This window comes from Vipera berus (assembly GCF_964194415.1).
Source record: "Vipera berus genome assembly, chromosome: Z".
In the NCBI taxonomy this organism is placed as follows: Eukaryota; Metazoa; Chordata; class Lepidosauria; order Squamata; family Viperidae; genus Vipera; species Vipera berus.
Window position 1 is genome coordinate 7,717,713 of NC_138205.1, and position 15,129 is coordinate 7,732,841.

Sequence of the window (15,129 nt, forward strand, 5' to 3'; positions counted from 1 at the left end):
TGGTGGGGCTGAGCTGCTTCTCTGCTGTGGGAATGGGACAGGAGAAGCCGCCGCCTGGTGACCCAGCTGGCCACACCTAAAACATTTAATCAGTGGTACCAAAGATGATTTAGGAGGTTCCACCACTCCTGTCACTGGGGTTCGTCAGAGTGGTGGTCGTCTAATCATTTCTGGTCTCAGTCTGGGGTTGTCAGTTTCTTGTAGCAGGTTAGCTCGATGTCCATCTTTACTGCCACCCAGTACCACTCCTGCAGTTAATCAGGTATCCCATGGTAGACACAGGCTTGGAACAGATTGTGATCCAGGCCATTCTTGTAATGGTGCACTAGGGATCGTTCTGGCCACCACTCAATAAGACCTGTGACTCTTTGGAATTCACACATATAATCCTTCACTGGTCTGCCTGCCTGTTTCACTTCATGAATGTCCTTCTCTGCCTGTAGAGCTATGGGTTCATCCTCAAATCGAGTCCTCAAGCCCTGGATGAATAGGTTGAAGTCCCATGGTTCAGGTGCTTGTTCATTGTACAGGCTATTTAGCCACTCCGAGGCCTCTCCCTCTAGGTTAGCTGCAATGACATCAACCATCGCAGCTGGGTATGGATAGGCATTGGCATTTCATTTCATGTGAGAACACACTTGGTTCAGAAAGAAATTTAACTTCTCAGGGTCTCCATCAAACGTGGGCTTGAAAGGAGGAGCAGCCACAGGTTGCTGCCTGTTTAATAGAGTGTGCAGCCACCCATAGTGTTGCTTCAGGACACATTGGATTCCCCCTGCCTTATCAAATCTTGGCATGGGCTCTGTGCTGGTGTAGCATTGGGGGCAGTTTTCAGGGTTGTGTCACCGATGGTGCAGCTCAGGGCTCCATTGGTGATAGTGATGGTCTGGGCTGTCTCGGTATCAGTAATGATCAGGGCTCTCCTTGTGTCAGTGATAATCTGGGCTATGGTGGCATGGTTGTCAGTCAGGGCTCACATAGGGGCAGTTCCATTCGGGGCTAACATACCATTCTTGATGGCGGTCAGGACTCAGTGGCTGCCAATGAGGGTCAGGGCTAGCACACCAGTGCTGACAATCAGGGCTTCTCCTCTACACTGGGCTCGAAGCTAAAGCTGGTGGCCTTGGGCATGGGGAAGAAGCCCAGGCCCCCATTATGGAACTGGGACTTCTCTTGGACTGGGAATGGTCTCAGGAGTGTTTGTCATCCTGCTTGCTGGTCAGTAATGGACAGTGGCATGCTCCTTGCTTCCCACATCCAGTCCTTTGAATATCTCCCATAGATGCTCAAATGACTGGCTTCGGATTGCTTTCAGGTACTTCCACTCACCCGATTCATCCAATGGTGCCATTAATGTAGCTCCTGTACAATCAGGAGAGCATGGTTCTTGGAAGGCAATTAGTGGGAATTCAGCTTCAGCGGCCTTTAAAGAACTCTTCTTCAGCTCGGCTGCCCCTGAATTCCATGAGTCTTCACCAGGCAGGGTCCATTCTGATGACCAACACAGTGGAATAGATTACCTCCAAGGTCCCTTCCAACTTTATTATTATTATGTATAAATATTAATGCAACTTTACAATACCTTAGTAAGGGCACACTTGGAATACTGCATCCAGTTTTGGTCACCACGATGTAAAAAAGATGTCGAGACTCTAGAAAGAGTACAAGAGCAAAAAAGATGATTAGGGGACTGGAGACTAAAACATATAAGGAACAGCTGTTGGAATTGGGTATGTCTAGTTTAATGAAGAGAAGGACAAGGGGGGACATGATAGCAGTGTTCCAATATCTCAGGGGCTGCCATCAATAAGAAGGAGTCAAGCTATTCTCCAAAGCACCTGAAGGCAGGAGAAGAAGCAATGGATGGAATAATAATCCGTTTCCTCCAGGAACAGAGGAAGCTGATGAGTCACCACACTCTCAACAACCTTCGCTAAAAAGCGAAGGTTGGAGACTGGACGATAGTTATTTAAAATAGCCGGCTCCAGGGCAGGCTTCTTGAGGAGGGGCCTCACCACCGCCTCCTTCAAGGCGGCGGGGAAGCTGCCCTCTCTCAAAGAAGCAGTTATTACTGCCTGGAGCCAGCCTTGTGTCCCCTCTCGCAATGCATAAACCAGCCAGGAGGGGCACAGGTCCAGTAAACAAGTGGTGGAACTCAGTCTCCCCATGATCCTGTCCACTTCTTCTGCAGTCACAGGATCGAATTCTTCCCAAATAATATTCCCAAGACCGCTCGATTCCCTGTCGTCAGACTCTGCCCAGTCGGACTCCAATCCGGCCCGAATTTGAGCGATTTTATCCACCAGATATTGACTAAATTCCTCGGCACAACCCTGCAGGGGCTCCTCCCTCACCTCCTGATTCAGGAGGGAGTGAGTCACCCCAAACAGGGCGGCCGGGCAATTATCTGCGGACATGATGAGGGCAGTGAAGTAATTGGATTCGCTGCCTCCATCACTGCGAGATAAGACCTCATGAAGGTTCTTAGTCGCAGTCGATCAGACTCAGACCGGCTGGACCTCCAACAGCTCTTTAGGCTCCATCTCTGACGCTTCATCTCCCGAAGCTCCATGGAGAACCATGGTGCCCGCCGGGATCTGTGCCAGGTCAGGGGCCGCATGGGAACAACACGGTCGAGTGCCTCCATGGCCGCCCTTTCCCAGGCTTCCACTAAGGCATCGACCGGGCTGTGAGCGAAGATGGCAGGCACAGATCCAAGCGCTTCCTGGAACCGTTCGGGGTCCATTAGGCGCCTGGGATGGAACCACCTGGTTGGTTCCATAACCCCGCGACGGGGGGGCAAAGTGGAAGGCCAGCCGCAGGAGGTGATGATCGGTCCATGACAGGGGAGTAATAAATGGAGATCCCCCTCCCAGATCATCAAGCCACTGTCCAGATAGAAAAATAAGATCGATTGTGTGACCCCCCCATGAGTCGGGCCCTGAATTACCTGGGTCAGGTCCATGGCCGTCATGGAGGTCATGAACTCCCGAGCCAACCCCAATGAACCTCCCAGGGATGGCAGGTTAAAGTCCCCCAGAACCATAAGTCTGGGGAACTCAACCGCCAACCCAGAGAGGATGTCGAGGAGCTTGGGCAGGGCTGCTGCTACACAGGTAGGTGAAAGATATGCCAGCAACAAGCCCAACTGAACCCCAGGGCCAAGTCTCAGGAGGAGCGACTCACACCTGCCTATCTGAACAACGGTAGCCTCCCGCGGAGACAAGGTCTCCCTTACAACCACCGCAACACCCCCACCCCTTCCCTGAGCCCGAGGCTGGTGAAGCACACGGAAACCTGGTGGGCAAAGTTCAGTCAGAGGGACACCTCCCTCTGGGCCCAACCAGGTCTCAGTAATGCAAGCCAGATCGGCATGCTCCTCCTCAACCAGATCACGGATAAGGGGAGCCTTATTAACTACCGATCTGGCATTAAGGTACACCAGCCTGAGCTCAGGGGCCTGCTCATCCCCACTCCCAGGAATACAGGGTAAGACCGGGGGGTCGGAGCGTGCCACCTCTTGAAGATAGCGAGAGCGTGCTCCCGAGTGTAGATGCCGCCCCCCATACAACCACCTGTTGCCATTCCCAATCGCAAGATATATCTAATCATTGTGATTGTTTGGGGAGGGTAGCACACTAAGACCTGTAAGATTTTTTTTACTAAATTTGACAGACCATTGGGATTATTCTATCCCACTGGCACCAGCAGAAGACGCCTGTTGTGGATCTCATTAGTCAAGAGTTTTAGGCTGGAAGGATACAGGAAAAGAGCCTTTTATTTAGAACAAGGTGATGGATAGGATAGGATAGGATAGGATAGGATAGGATAGGATAGGATAGGATAGGATAGGATAGGATAGGGTAAGGTAGGGTAGGGGAATGGAATGGAATGGAATGGAATGGAATGGAATGGAATGGAATGGAATGGAATGGAATGGAATGGAATGTAGAGTAGTATAGTGGAAGATTAGAGTAGACTAGACAAGAAAAGAGAGTAGAAATAAAGACTGAGGTGGGGTGAAATGGGATAGAATAGAATAGAATAGAATAGAATAGAATAGAATAGAATGGAATGGAATGGAATGGAATGGAATGGAATGGAACGGAACGGAACGGAACGGAACGGAACGGAACGGAATAGAATAGATCTATATATCAATGCCTATATTTACATTTGTACTGTATTTTCATTTATAGATATAATATTTTTTTCTCTTGTACCTCATGCCTTCCTACCTCAGGAGGCCTTCAAATGTTTTGAAGATGTTTACATATGTGACTGTCTCGCTAGCATGATGAAATTAGCCAGTTTCTCTCCTCCAGATCCTATGGGATCCCATGGAAAAAGGAGGAACTGCCCCTGAGAGATGATATTTATTGTCCCCATGATACTCCATTGGGAGCCCCAGAGCTCTGTAAATTGATTTGATAGTATGTTGCATTCCCTATTTGTGTTTGAAAAACATCTCAAGAAGACAGTTCAGTCTGATCCACTTCAAATATCATGTGGAAGACAGAGGCATTTGTACACAAATAGAAGACACTCGTGGAAGATGTTAGTATTCATGGATCTGCTATTAATAGTAATGCCTCAAGTGGTGTGCAAGGATCCTAGTTTTCAATGTGACCTTCAGGAGCCTCTTCCTATTCGTCACACATATCATCAGATTGGAGACATCAACATTGCTGGCATTATTTCTGCATTGTTTACATTTTCTACTCCCATTGATTTCAGTCAACATCCTTCGGAGGCACTTCAGGATGGACTTATGTAAGTGCATCATCGATTCATTGTCAAGTTCTAGACCTTGCTGTTAAATCACATAATGTTTGAAATATTTTCCTGTAGTGACAAAAGCTCCAGAAAAAACATCTTGGATAGGATACGACAGGACAGGACAGGACAGGACAGGACAGGACAGGACAGGACAGGGCAGGGTAGGGTAGGGTAGGGTAGGGTAGGGTAGGGTAGGGTAGGGTAGGGTAGGGTAGGGTAGGGTAGGGTAGGGTAACAAAATTATTGGAGGTTTTCTAATGCAACTTCCTGCTCACGCTGTAGACCCTATACCATTTCAGACAAATGTCCAATCTCTTCTTTAAAACCTCCAGTGTTGGAGAACCCACAGCTTCTGAAGACAAGTCATTCCACTGATTATTCTAATTATTTCTTTCCTTGATTAGTTTCCATCCATTGCTTCTTTTTCTGTCTTCAGGTGCTTTGGAGAATAGCTTGACCCCCCTCTTCTTTCTGGCAGCCCCTTAGATATTGGACATTGCTATTTATTCAATGTAAAGTTATATATAGCTTCAGTTTCCCCATGAAGTTGAAGAATGTTTATAATAAATCACATCTAAATATAACTATAGAGGTATGAATGGCTTAACTTATGAAGATATAACTGCTGCTAAGATCTGGGGAGTGGTATATATTTTCCATGATATCTTTTTTCATTTGATATTTCTGGTACCAAAATTCAGCAATTTCTTTCTGATATAAGCCATTATGAAAAGCTGAGGTTTGATAATGGACCTTTCTCATGTTTTCAGAAATAATGCTTCCAACTTTAAGCCAATTTTTATCTTAAAAATAACTCCAGTTCCTGTAGGGGTATATATGAAGTAGTGTTATGTTTTTCATTTTCCAGGATCTTAGCTGAATAATCAAAATATGGCACTAAAACTCTTTCCACTAAATGTTTTGTATTTAAGGATTGCAGGTGCCATGATATGAAGCACACCTTTCTTCATGTGTTTCTTTACAGAGTATTTTTTCAAAATTACCAGCATGTCCTGGCCTTAGCATTTTCTCTAAAAGAGATCAATGAAAACCCACAGATCCTACCCAATGTCACACTGGGCTTCCATATTTTTAACAGCCATTTTAGTCCAAGCTGGACCTACTTTGCCTCAATGGCCCTGCCTTTCACTCAGGGCAAATTCATCCCTAACTACAAGTGTGGGATCCCAAAATCTTTGGCTGCAGTCATTGGGGGACCGGATATCTCTTTTCACATGGCAGCTGTATTGTCCATCTACAAAGTTCCTCAGGTAAGCTATGCTGGAAATATATATTATTATTTTGCCATACTGTACCTCCCCAGAAGTCTGTGTGCTTCTTTCTCTAAAAAAAGGTAGCAACATTTAAGATTTCTAGTTATTATTTTTTGCTTCATAGGATTACCATAGCAGCACGACTAATCACAACTCTGAACAGATGGTGGAGATATTTGACACAGATAAACCCTGGTTGTCACAATATAAAAAAAAAGATGTTGAGACTCTAGAAAGAGAGCAGAGATCAGCAACAAAGATGATTAGGGGACTAGAGGCTAAAACATATGAAGAGCAATTGAATATGTCTAGTTTAATGAAAAAACAATTAGGGGTGATATGATAACTATTCCAATATCTAGGGGGCTGCCACAAAGAAGAGAGGCTCAATCTATTCTTCAAAGCAGCTGAAGGCAGACAAAGAAGCAACTGATGGAAACTAATCAAGGAGAGAAGCAACCTAGAATGGAGGAGAAATTTCTTGACAATCAGAACAATTAATCAGTGAAACAATTTGCCTCCAAAAGTGGTAGATGCTCCAGTGTCAGTGGTTTTTAAGAAGAGATTGAACAACCATTTATCTAAAATTTTATACGGAGTTTGTCTAGAAGACTTCCAAGTTCTTATTCCCCAATCCCAGACAGCAAATTAAGGTACAAATTGAAATATTCACAATGAGACTATTTCCAGAAAAGTGATACTGTATATCGGTTAAAATTCCTAAATAAAGACAACTAGTTGCATAATTTTCAGTGTATAAGCTCAAGGGTATCCAGAGACTCAAATGAAGGTACACATTTTCAGAGGTTCACTTAGACATTTGCATTCACATATGTTTGTCTTCCTGCAGTTGACCTATGGGTCTGCTCCAGCCATGGATAAAGAGACTCAAGCAGTTTACTTCCAGCAAATGTTTCCAGATGAATCCTATGAACATAAGGGCCTCATGCAGCTATTGAAATACTTAAGATGGATCTGGGTTGGAATTCTTGTAGTAAAGGATGAGAAAGCAGAGAAATTTGTCCAGGAAGTAGTCCCTATCTTTTCTGAGTACGGTATCTGCACTGAGTTCATAAGAGAGTTACCAAACATAGATTTTTACAGTGATTTCACTGATGCCATGGATGAAGGACTATGGATATACCATGTTCTCATGAACAGCACAGCCAGTGTGATAATTGTATATGGTAAAATTCAGACCATATCAGTTCTGAGAACTTTCCTCCGGTTTTCAGAAGTGGAGGATAGACCAAGGAAGCAAAAGATCTGGCTTATAAATGCTCAGTCAGACTTCACCTCACTTTCCCTTCATAAAACTTGGGACGTCCATTTCCTACATGGTGCTTTATCCTTTGCAGTTCACACAAAAGATCTTCAAGACTTCCAGGAATTTCTTCACAATCTAAGTCCAAACAATGACCACCATGATCATTTTCGAAAAGATTTTTGGGAACAGGCATTTGATTGTTTCTTGTCAAATTCAAGAACGGAGACAACTGCGAAAACTTGTACTGGTCAGGAGAGACTTGAGACCCTTCCTACATCTGTGTTTGAAACACGCATCAGTGGCCAGAGTTACAATATTTACAATGCAGTCTATGCTGTGGCACATGCTTTGCAATCTCTCTATTTATCCAAATCCAGGGAAACATCAATAATGAAAAAAGGAAGGAAACAATTTCACAATCAAATGTGGTGGCAGGTAAGAAACCACCATATCTGTCGTTTCAAGATCTGTCCATAAACTTTAACAAAAATATTCTTTGGGGCAATTGACCCTAGATCTAAAATTGAGATGTAGTATTGCTTTACCCATTTGAAATACTTAGAATATGTTTCTGTCCATGAAATTAGAATCAGAATCAGAATACAGCTGGAAGGAACCTTGGAGGTCTTCTAGTCCAGCCCCCTGCTCAAGCAAAACTTCCTATACCATTTCAGACAAGTGACTGTCCAGTCTCTTCTTAGAAACCTCCAGTGATGAAGCACCTACAGCTTCTCAAGACAAACTTTCCACTAGTTAGTTGTCCTTATTTTTAGGAAGTTTCTCCTTAATTACAAGTTCCTTCGCTCCTTGATTAGTTTCCATCCATAGTATCTTATTTATTTATTTATTGATGGGATTTATATCCCGCCCTATCTCCCGAAGGACTCAGGGCGGCTAACAACAAAACATATAATAAGTACAGAAATCAAGATAAAAATAAAATTAAAATCATCTGTGCAATAAATTAAAATTAAAAACTAAAAATAAATTAAAAATTCTAAATATAATTAATTAAAATGCCTGTCAGTCCAGGTCAGCCTGGTGGAAAAGGAGTGTTTTGAGGCCGCGGCAAAAGGATTGGAGATTTGGAGATCTTGCCCTTTACTCTGGTGCTTTGAAAAATAAGAGGACCCCCTCCTCTTTGTGGCAGCCTCTTAAATACTGGAAGACTGCTATCATGTCCTTCTTTTCTCTAGACTAGCCAAACCCAAATCCTGCAACCATTCTTCTTATGTTTTACTTTCCAGGCCTTTAATCATTTTAGTTACTCTTGTTTGTATTAACTGCTGTCAAGCCCAAAACCTCTTGGTAATACATGATATATTCACACCTATAGACCAAACCTTGCAGGACTCAACACTCTACTCTATGTATCTACAATCTATCCTATAAGAGAGGGTTACCTTCATCTTCTTTCTCCCACACATATGAGTTGCTTTTTACTTCTCTGAAAAGCATCTCCTCCATCCTGGGAATCCATATTTGTCAGTCACAGAGCTTTCTGGAATTCCTGTGCAGCCAAGAACAAAGCTATGGTTTTAATCCGTAGCTCAGTTTTGCAAGACCTCAGCAGCCGACCACCAAGCTATGGATTGAATCCACAGCTTGGTACCCAGGTTCTCAGGCCTTCTGGAAAGGCCTGACTGAAAAATGCAGGACCAAATGTAGTTACAGAACTTTGGCACAAGAAGTGGAGCGGCTGGGTGAGGCTGTCATTGACAGAGATGAAGTAAGACCTACCATGAAAATAAGATCCGGTCTTATTTTGGGGAAAACAATGTTACTTGATAGAAACATGTGGGTTAGATAGTATGACCACCAGGTGAATTTGTAACTTGCTGACCAATCACACTCAACATATAGTCCTCAATGGAACTGCATCTACATGGAGGGAAGTGTGTAGTGGCATATCCCAAGGCTCTATTTTAGGTCCAGTACTCTTCAACATCATCATCAATGATTTGGATGCAAGAAAAAAAAAAACCAAATGCACAGGTACAGTACAGGTGGTACCTCACTCAACAGTAGTAACTGTGAGATGGATCTTGAAGTCCTAGTGGACAATCACTTAAATATGAGCCACCAGTGTGCAGGCAGCTGCCAAAAAAGCCAACACAGTTCAAGGCTGCATTAACAGAGGGATAGAATGAAGATCACATGAAGTGTTAATACCACTTTATAATGCCTTGGTAATGCCACACTTGGAATACTGCATCCAGTTTTCATCACCACAATGTTAAAAAAGATGTTGAGACTCTAGAAAGAGAGCAGAGAAGAGCATCAAAGTTGATCAAGGAACTGGAGCTTAAAAAATCTAAAGAATGGTTGCTGGAATTGGTTATGTCTAGTTTAATGAAAATAAGGATTAGGGGTGACCAGATATCAGTGTTTCAAAATCTCAGGGGTTGCCACAAAGAAGAGGGAGAACTGGGCTTGTTTGAAATATTTTCGCAAGTTATTTATCGTGATCCAGACTCGAGGTCCTCTTATTTGATTGGCTCCTGCTTCTGTCCTTCAAGACCATTCCTATGATCTGTAGAAATACAGAGATTTCCCCATTCACAACACGTTAGCTGGGGGAGAAGGAGCCTGACTGCCTTTGTCTCTTTCTACCTGGCCAGGAGTGGGCATATCAGGTATTATAGCCTATTTCTGTATGCAAACCATGATTGAAGATGTACAGTACGACACCTCCAAACAATGTGATCCTGAACTCTGTCTGGCTTATCAAAACGTGGTATGCCTTATGAACATTTTTCTCTCTGTGTTGAATATAAGATTATATATTCAAATATATAAGACAATAACAAGATAAAACATAGTGTAACCAGAAAGCTGTCTGTCACTCTCTTTCTCTCTCTCCGTCTCTCTCTCCCTTCCCCCCTCTCTTGCATTTTGTTGTTTCTTGTTAGTATGATGCTTCTAGGTTATTGGATTGCGGTTCCAATAATAAAAAAAAATAGCATGGCTACAGCAAGTATCCCTGTTGAATATACAGTAGAGGTGAAAAATAGATTTAAGGAATTAGATCTGATAGACAGAGTGCCTGAAGAACTATGGATGGAGGTTCGCAACATTGTACAACAGGTAGCAATTAAAACCATCCCAAAGAAAAAGAAATGCAAGAAAGCAAAATGGCTGTCTGAGGAAGCTTTGCAAATAGCTGAGGAAAGGAGGGAAGCAAAAGGCAAGGGAGAAAAAGAAAGATATGCCCAATTGAATGCAGAATTCCAGAGAATAGCTAGAAGAGATAAGAATGCATTCTTAAATGAACAGTGCAAGAAATAGAAGAAAAAAATAGAATAGGGAGGACCAGAGATCTTTTCAAGAAAATTGGTGAGTTGGAGGAAACGTTTCATGCAAAAATGGGCATGATAAAAGACCAAAATGGCAGGGACCTAACAGAGACAGAAGAGATTAAGAAGTGGTGGCAAAATTACACAGAAGAACTATACAAGAATGAGCTTAACATCCCTGATAACCATGATGAGGTGGTCACTGACCTCGAGCCAGACATCCTAGAATGTGAAGTGAAGTGGGCCTTAGAAAAACTGAGCAACAACAAAGCTAGTGGAGGTGACAGTATTCCGGCTGAGCTATTCAAAATCTTAAAAGACGATGCAGTAAAAGTGCTACACTCAATTTGCCAGCAAATTTGGAAAACTCAACAGTGGCCACAGGATTGGAAAAGATCAGTTTACATTCCAATTCCAAAGAAAGGCAGTGTCAAAGAAGGTTCAAACTATTGCACCATTGCACTCATTTCTCATGCTAGTAAAGTTATGCTTAAAATCCTACAAGCTAGACTACAGCAGTATGTGGATCGAGAACTACCAGAAGTACAGGCAGGATTTCCAAGAGGCAGAGGAACTAGAGATCAAATTTCCAACATATGCTGGATCATGGGGAAAGCTAGGGAGTTCCAGAAAAACATCTACTCTTGCTTCATTGACTATGCTAAAGCCTTTGATTGTGTGGATCATAACAAACTGTGGCAAGTTCTTAAAGAGATGGGCATACCATACCATCTTATTTGTCTCTTGAGAAATCTATATGCGGGCCAAGAAGCAACAGTGAGAACTGGACACGGAACCACTGATTGGTTCAAAATTGGGAAAGGAGTCCGGCAAGGCTGTATACTGTCGCCATGCCTATTTAACCTATATGCAGAGCACATCATGAGAAAGCTAGATGAATCAAAAGTTGGAATTAAGATTGCCGGGAGAAATATCAACAACCTAAGATATGCAGATGATACCACTCTAATGGCAGAAAGTGAAGAAGAACTAAAGAGCCTCTTGTTGTGGGTGAAGGAGAGTGCAAAAGTTGGGTTGAAACTTAACATTAAGAAAACCAAGATCATGGCATCTGGCCCTCTCAATTCCTGGAAAATAGATGAGGAAGAAATAAAGGTAGTGACAGATTTTATTTTCCTGGGCTCCAGGATCACCGCAGACGGGGACTGTAGCCAAGAAATTAAAAGACGCTTGCTCCTGGGGAGGAAAGCCATGGCAAATCTAGACAGCACACTTTAAAGCAGAGACATCACCCTGTCAACAAAAGTGCATATAGTGAAGGCTATGGTCTTCCCAGTTGCAATGTATGGCAGTGAAAGTTGGACCATAAGAAAGGCTGAGCACCAAAGAATTGAGGCCTTTGAACTATGGTGCTGGAGAAGATTCCTGCGAGTCCCTTGGACTACAAGGCAATCAAACCGGTCAGTCCTAGAGGAGATCAACCCTGACTGCTTTTTAGAAGGCCAGATCCTGAAGTTGAAACTCAAATACTTTAGCCACCTAATGAGAAGGAAGGACTCACTGGAGAAGAGCCTAATGCTGGGAAAGGTTCAGGGCAAGAGAAGAAGAGGACAACAGAGAATGGGGTGGCTGGATGGAGTCACTGAAGCAGTAGGCATGAGCTTAAATGGACTCCAGAAGATGGTAGAGGACAGGAAGGCCTGGAGGAACGTTGTCTATGGGGTTGTGATGGGTCGGACATGACTTCGCAGCTAACAACAACAGCAAGTATAAGTATCTAAGTAAGAACAAGGCTTTATAGCCTTATATATATCTTATTATTTCTCATATATTTATTAAGAGGTCATGTGTCTTAAGAGGCTTTAGCAGTTAAACTACCAAGTTTAATGTTAAAATTCTTCTGCTTTTTTTTGTTTGCAATTCTATGTGAATTTTATTTTAGTAATCTGATATTTTACCTCTACCTCTATGTTGGAATGATTGTTATATTACTTGTTTGATTCTGACCTACAGCTAAAATGAAAGGTTTTATATTTTCTTTATTTAAATATCCATATCTATCTTTTGACCATATAAATTATTTCTCCTTCCCTCTCTCCTTATCTCTCTTTGTCCCTCTCTGTCTGTCTGTGTATTTCAGGTTCATTCTTTTCTGAGAAGTGTCAGATTCAACAACACTGTTGGTGAGAAGATCTCCTTTGATGAAAATGGAGAATTCATTGGTGGATATGATATTATCAACTGGGTCACATTCCCAAACCAGTCCTTTGTTAGGGTACAAGTTGGAATGGTAGATCCCATGGTTCCAAAAGACAAATTCTTCAATATTTCTATAGATTCCATCACTTGGCCAGGAGGTTTTAATCAGGTTAGCTGTCTGAATCTATCTTAGTCTCCCTTCATTTATATAGTGTAAAAATTTCTTTATCGATGAAAGTCTGAAATCTTTATCTCTGAAATAGCCTAAATATCTATATGAATGTTTATTTTTGTAATAGTTGGTATAGGACATTGTACTCATTAGTTTGGCCCTCTGTTAATTATCGGCAGTGCATGGTTTTGAAGTAAAAGCTACAATCCAGTGTACTGGCTTTCATCAGTCTGGTGATTTCAAAATTAAGAATTTGAGAAAACCCTCTTTAACCAGCACAAAAACTGTCTTTGGAGACTGGGGTTGATGGATATAGAAACACATTGATATCAATAATTGTAGATATTTAATGAATTATTATTTCAAACCACTAATATATCAAAATTATGCAATCACATTACTTCTGTTTATCAATCCGTTTTTATGCCGTTGATTCCATAGCAAGAAAGTCTCTTCTTTTTCTTCCTTAAAATATTCACTTTTCTTCATTGTTAGGCATTACCTTTATCTCGGTGTAATGATCCTTGTGAGACAGGATACAGCAAGGAAAAGATAGAAGGGAAGTCATTTTGCTGCTATGCTTGCCGTCGGTGTCCAGAGGGGAAAATATCAAAAATGAAGGGTAAGAATTTTCCAGATAAAATGGGACTAAGCCATGAGAGTACAACACTGTCCATAATCCACTATATCAATTCCACTGGGTTCTTTTTCAGATGTAGATGACTGCTCTCCATGTCCAGAAGATCAATATCCAAATCCTGACAAAAATATGTGCATCCCAAAGCGGATCACCTTTTTGTCCTATGAAGAACCCTTGGGGATCAGTTTGACCGTTCTTTCGCTTTGCTTTTCTTTAATGACAACTTTGGTAATCACAATCTTCATGAAACACAAAGACACTCCCATTGTCAAAGCCAACAACCGGAATCTCACCTACATCCTCCTAGTTTCCCTCCTCTTCTCTTTCCTTTGCGTCTTTCTTTTTATTGGGAGACCCAACACGATTGTCTGTCTCCTTCGACAACCAGCTTTTGGCCTCATCTTTTCTGTGGCAGTTTCTTGTGTCTTGGCCAAAACCTTTGTTGTGGTTCTAGCATTCATGGCCACCAAACCTGGCTCCGGATTGAGGAAATGGGTGGGGGGGAGAATGGTCAGTTTTATTCTTCTAACCTGTTCCCTTGTTCAAATGTGTGTTTGTGCTGTGTGGCTGATAACGTCCCCACCATATCCAGATTTTGATGCACACTCAGTGTCTGAAGAACTTATCATGGAATGCAATGAAGACTCGGTCATGTTCTACTGTGTTTTGGGCTTCATGGGTTTTCTTGCTCTGGTAAGCTTCTCTGCTGCTTTTCTAGCTAGGAAGTTGCCCGATAGTTTCAACGAAGCCAAATTCATCACCTTCAGCATGTTGGTCTTCTGCAGTGTTTGGCTGTGCTTTATTCCAACCTATCTAAGCACAAGGGGAAAATACACCTTAGCTGTGGAGATCTTCTCCATCATCTCTTCCAGTGCTGGCTTATTGGTGTGCATCTTCCTTCCCAAGTGTTTTATCATTGTGATGAGACCCGAACTGAATGATAAACATCAACTCATGAAGAGAAAGTTTTAAGAAATCTTTCCATTTTCCTGATATCCTTTATACATAGATGTTGGAGATCTTCCCCACTGGCACATTTAAGCCAGTAATTGCAGTAAGATTGGCCTTCTATATTGCCATGTCCCCTGAATTTTATATAGGTGAGGACTTTTTTTTCTTTCTGGAAATGGGGACTATAAAAGCATACAGATAAACAAATATCCTAAAGGTGCTTTTTCACGAGACAACTGAACTTTCCATATCCATTTGCACTACTCAGGTGCCCCTGACAACATGGATAAATCCCCAGGTGGCCTCAACAACTCTCTAAAAGAATGCAAATGACCACCAGCCTGCAAGGAGGTATAAATCCATTCCCCACTTTCCAGTCAGAGCTGAAGAAGCTTCTTGCATGAGAAGCAAAATGTCTTCCAATAAAAACAAGAAAGTCCAGTTGCCTCGTGAAAAAGCACCTTTGGAGTAACTACCATATGACCTGGATGACTGAGAAACTAAATAGACAGATGAACAAAAAATAGCATATTTTGTTGTGTGATAGACAGCTCTAACTAAATATATAGATTAAATATAAATTGTCAATT

The 15,129-nt window shown here is 42.3% G+C and overlaps 1 protein-coding gene across 1 annotated transcript; it reads left to right on the forward strand.

Annotated features, from left to right (window-relative positions):
• Positions 1–5,912: 5,912 nt before the first annotated feature.
• Positions 5,913–14,560, forward strand: LOC308678587 (vomeronasal type-2 receptor 26-like; the record flags this gene model as incomplete). Its single annotated transcript, XM_081345813.1, has 3 exons — positions 5,913–6,050; positions 6,904–7,108; positions 13,662–14,560. 3 exons carry the CDS (start codon positions 5,913–5,915, stop codon positions 14,558–14,560), a joined length of 1,242 nt encoding a protein of 413 aa, XP_081201939.1.
• Positions 14,561–15,129: the final 569 nt, after the last annotated feature.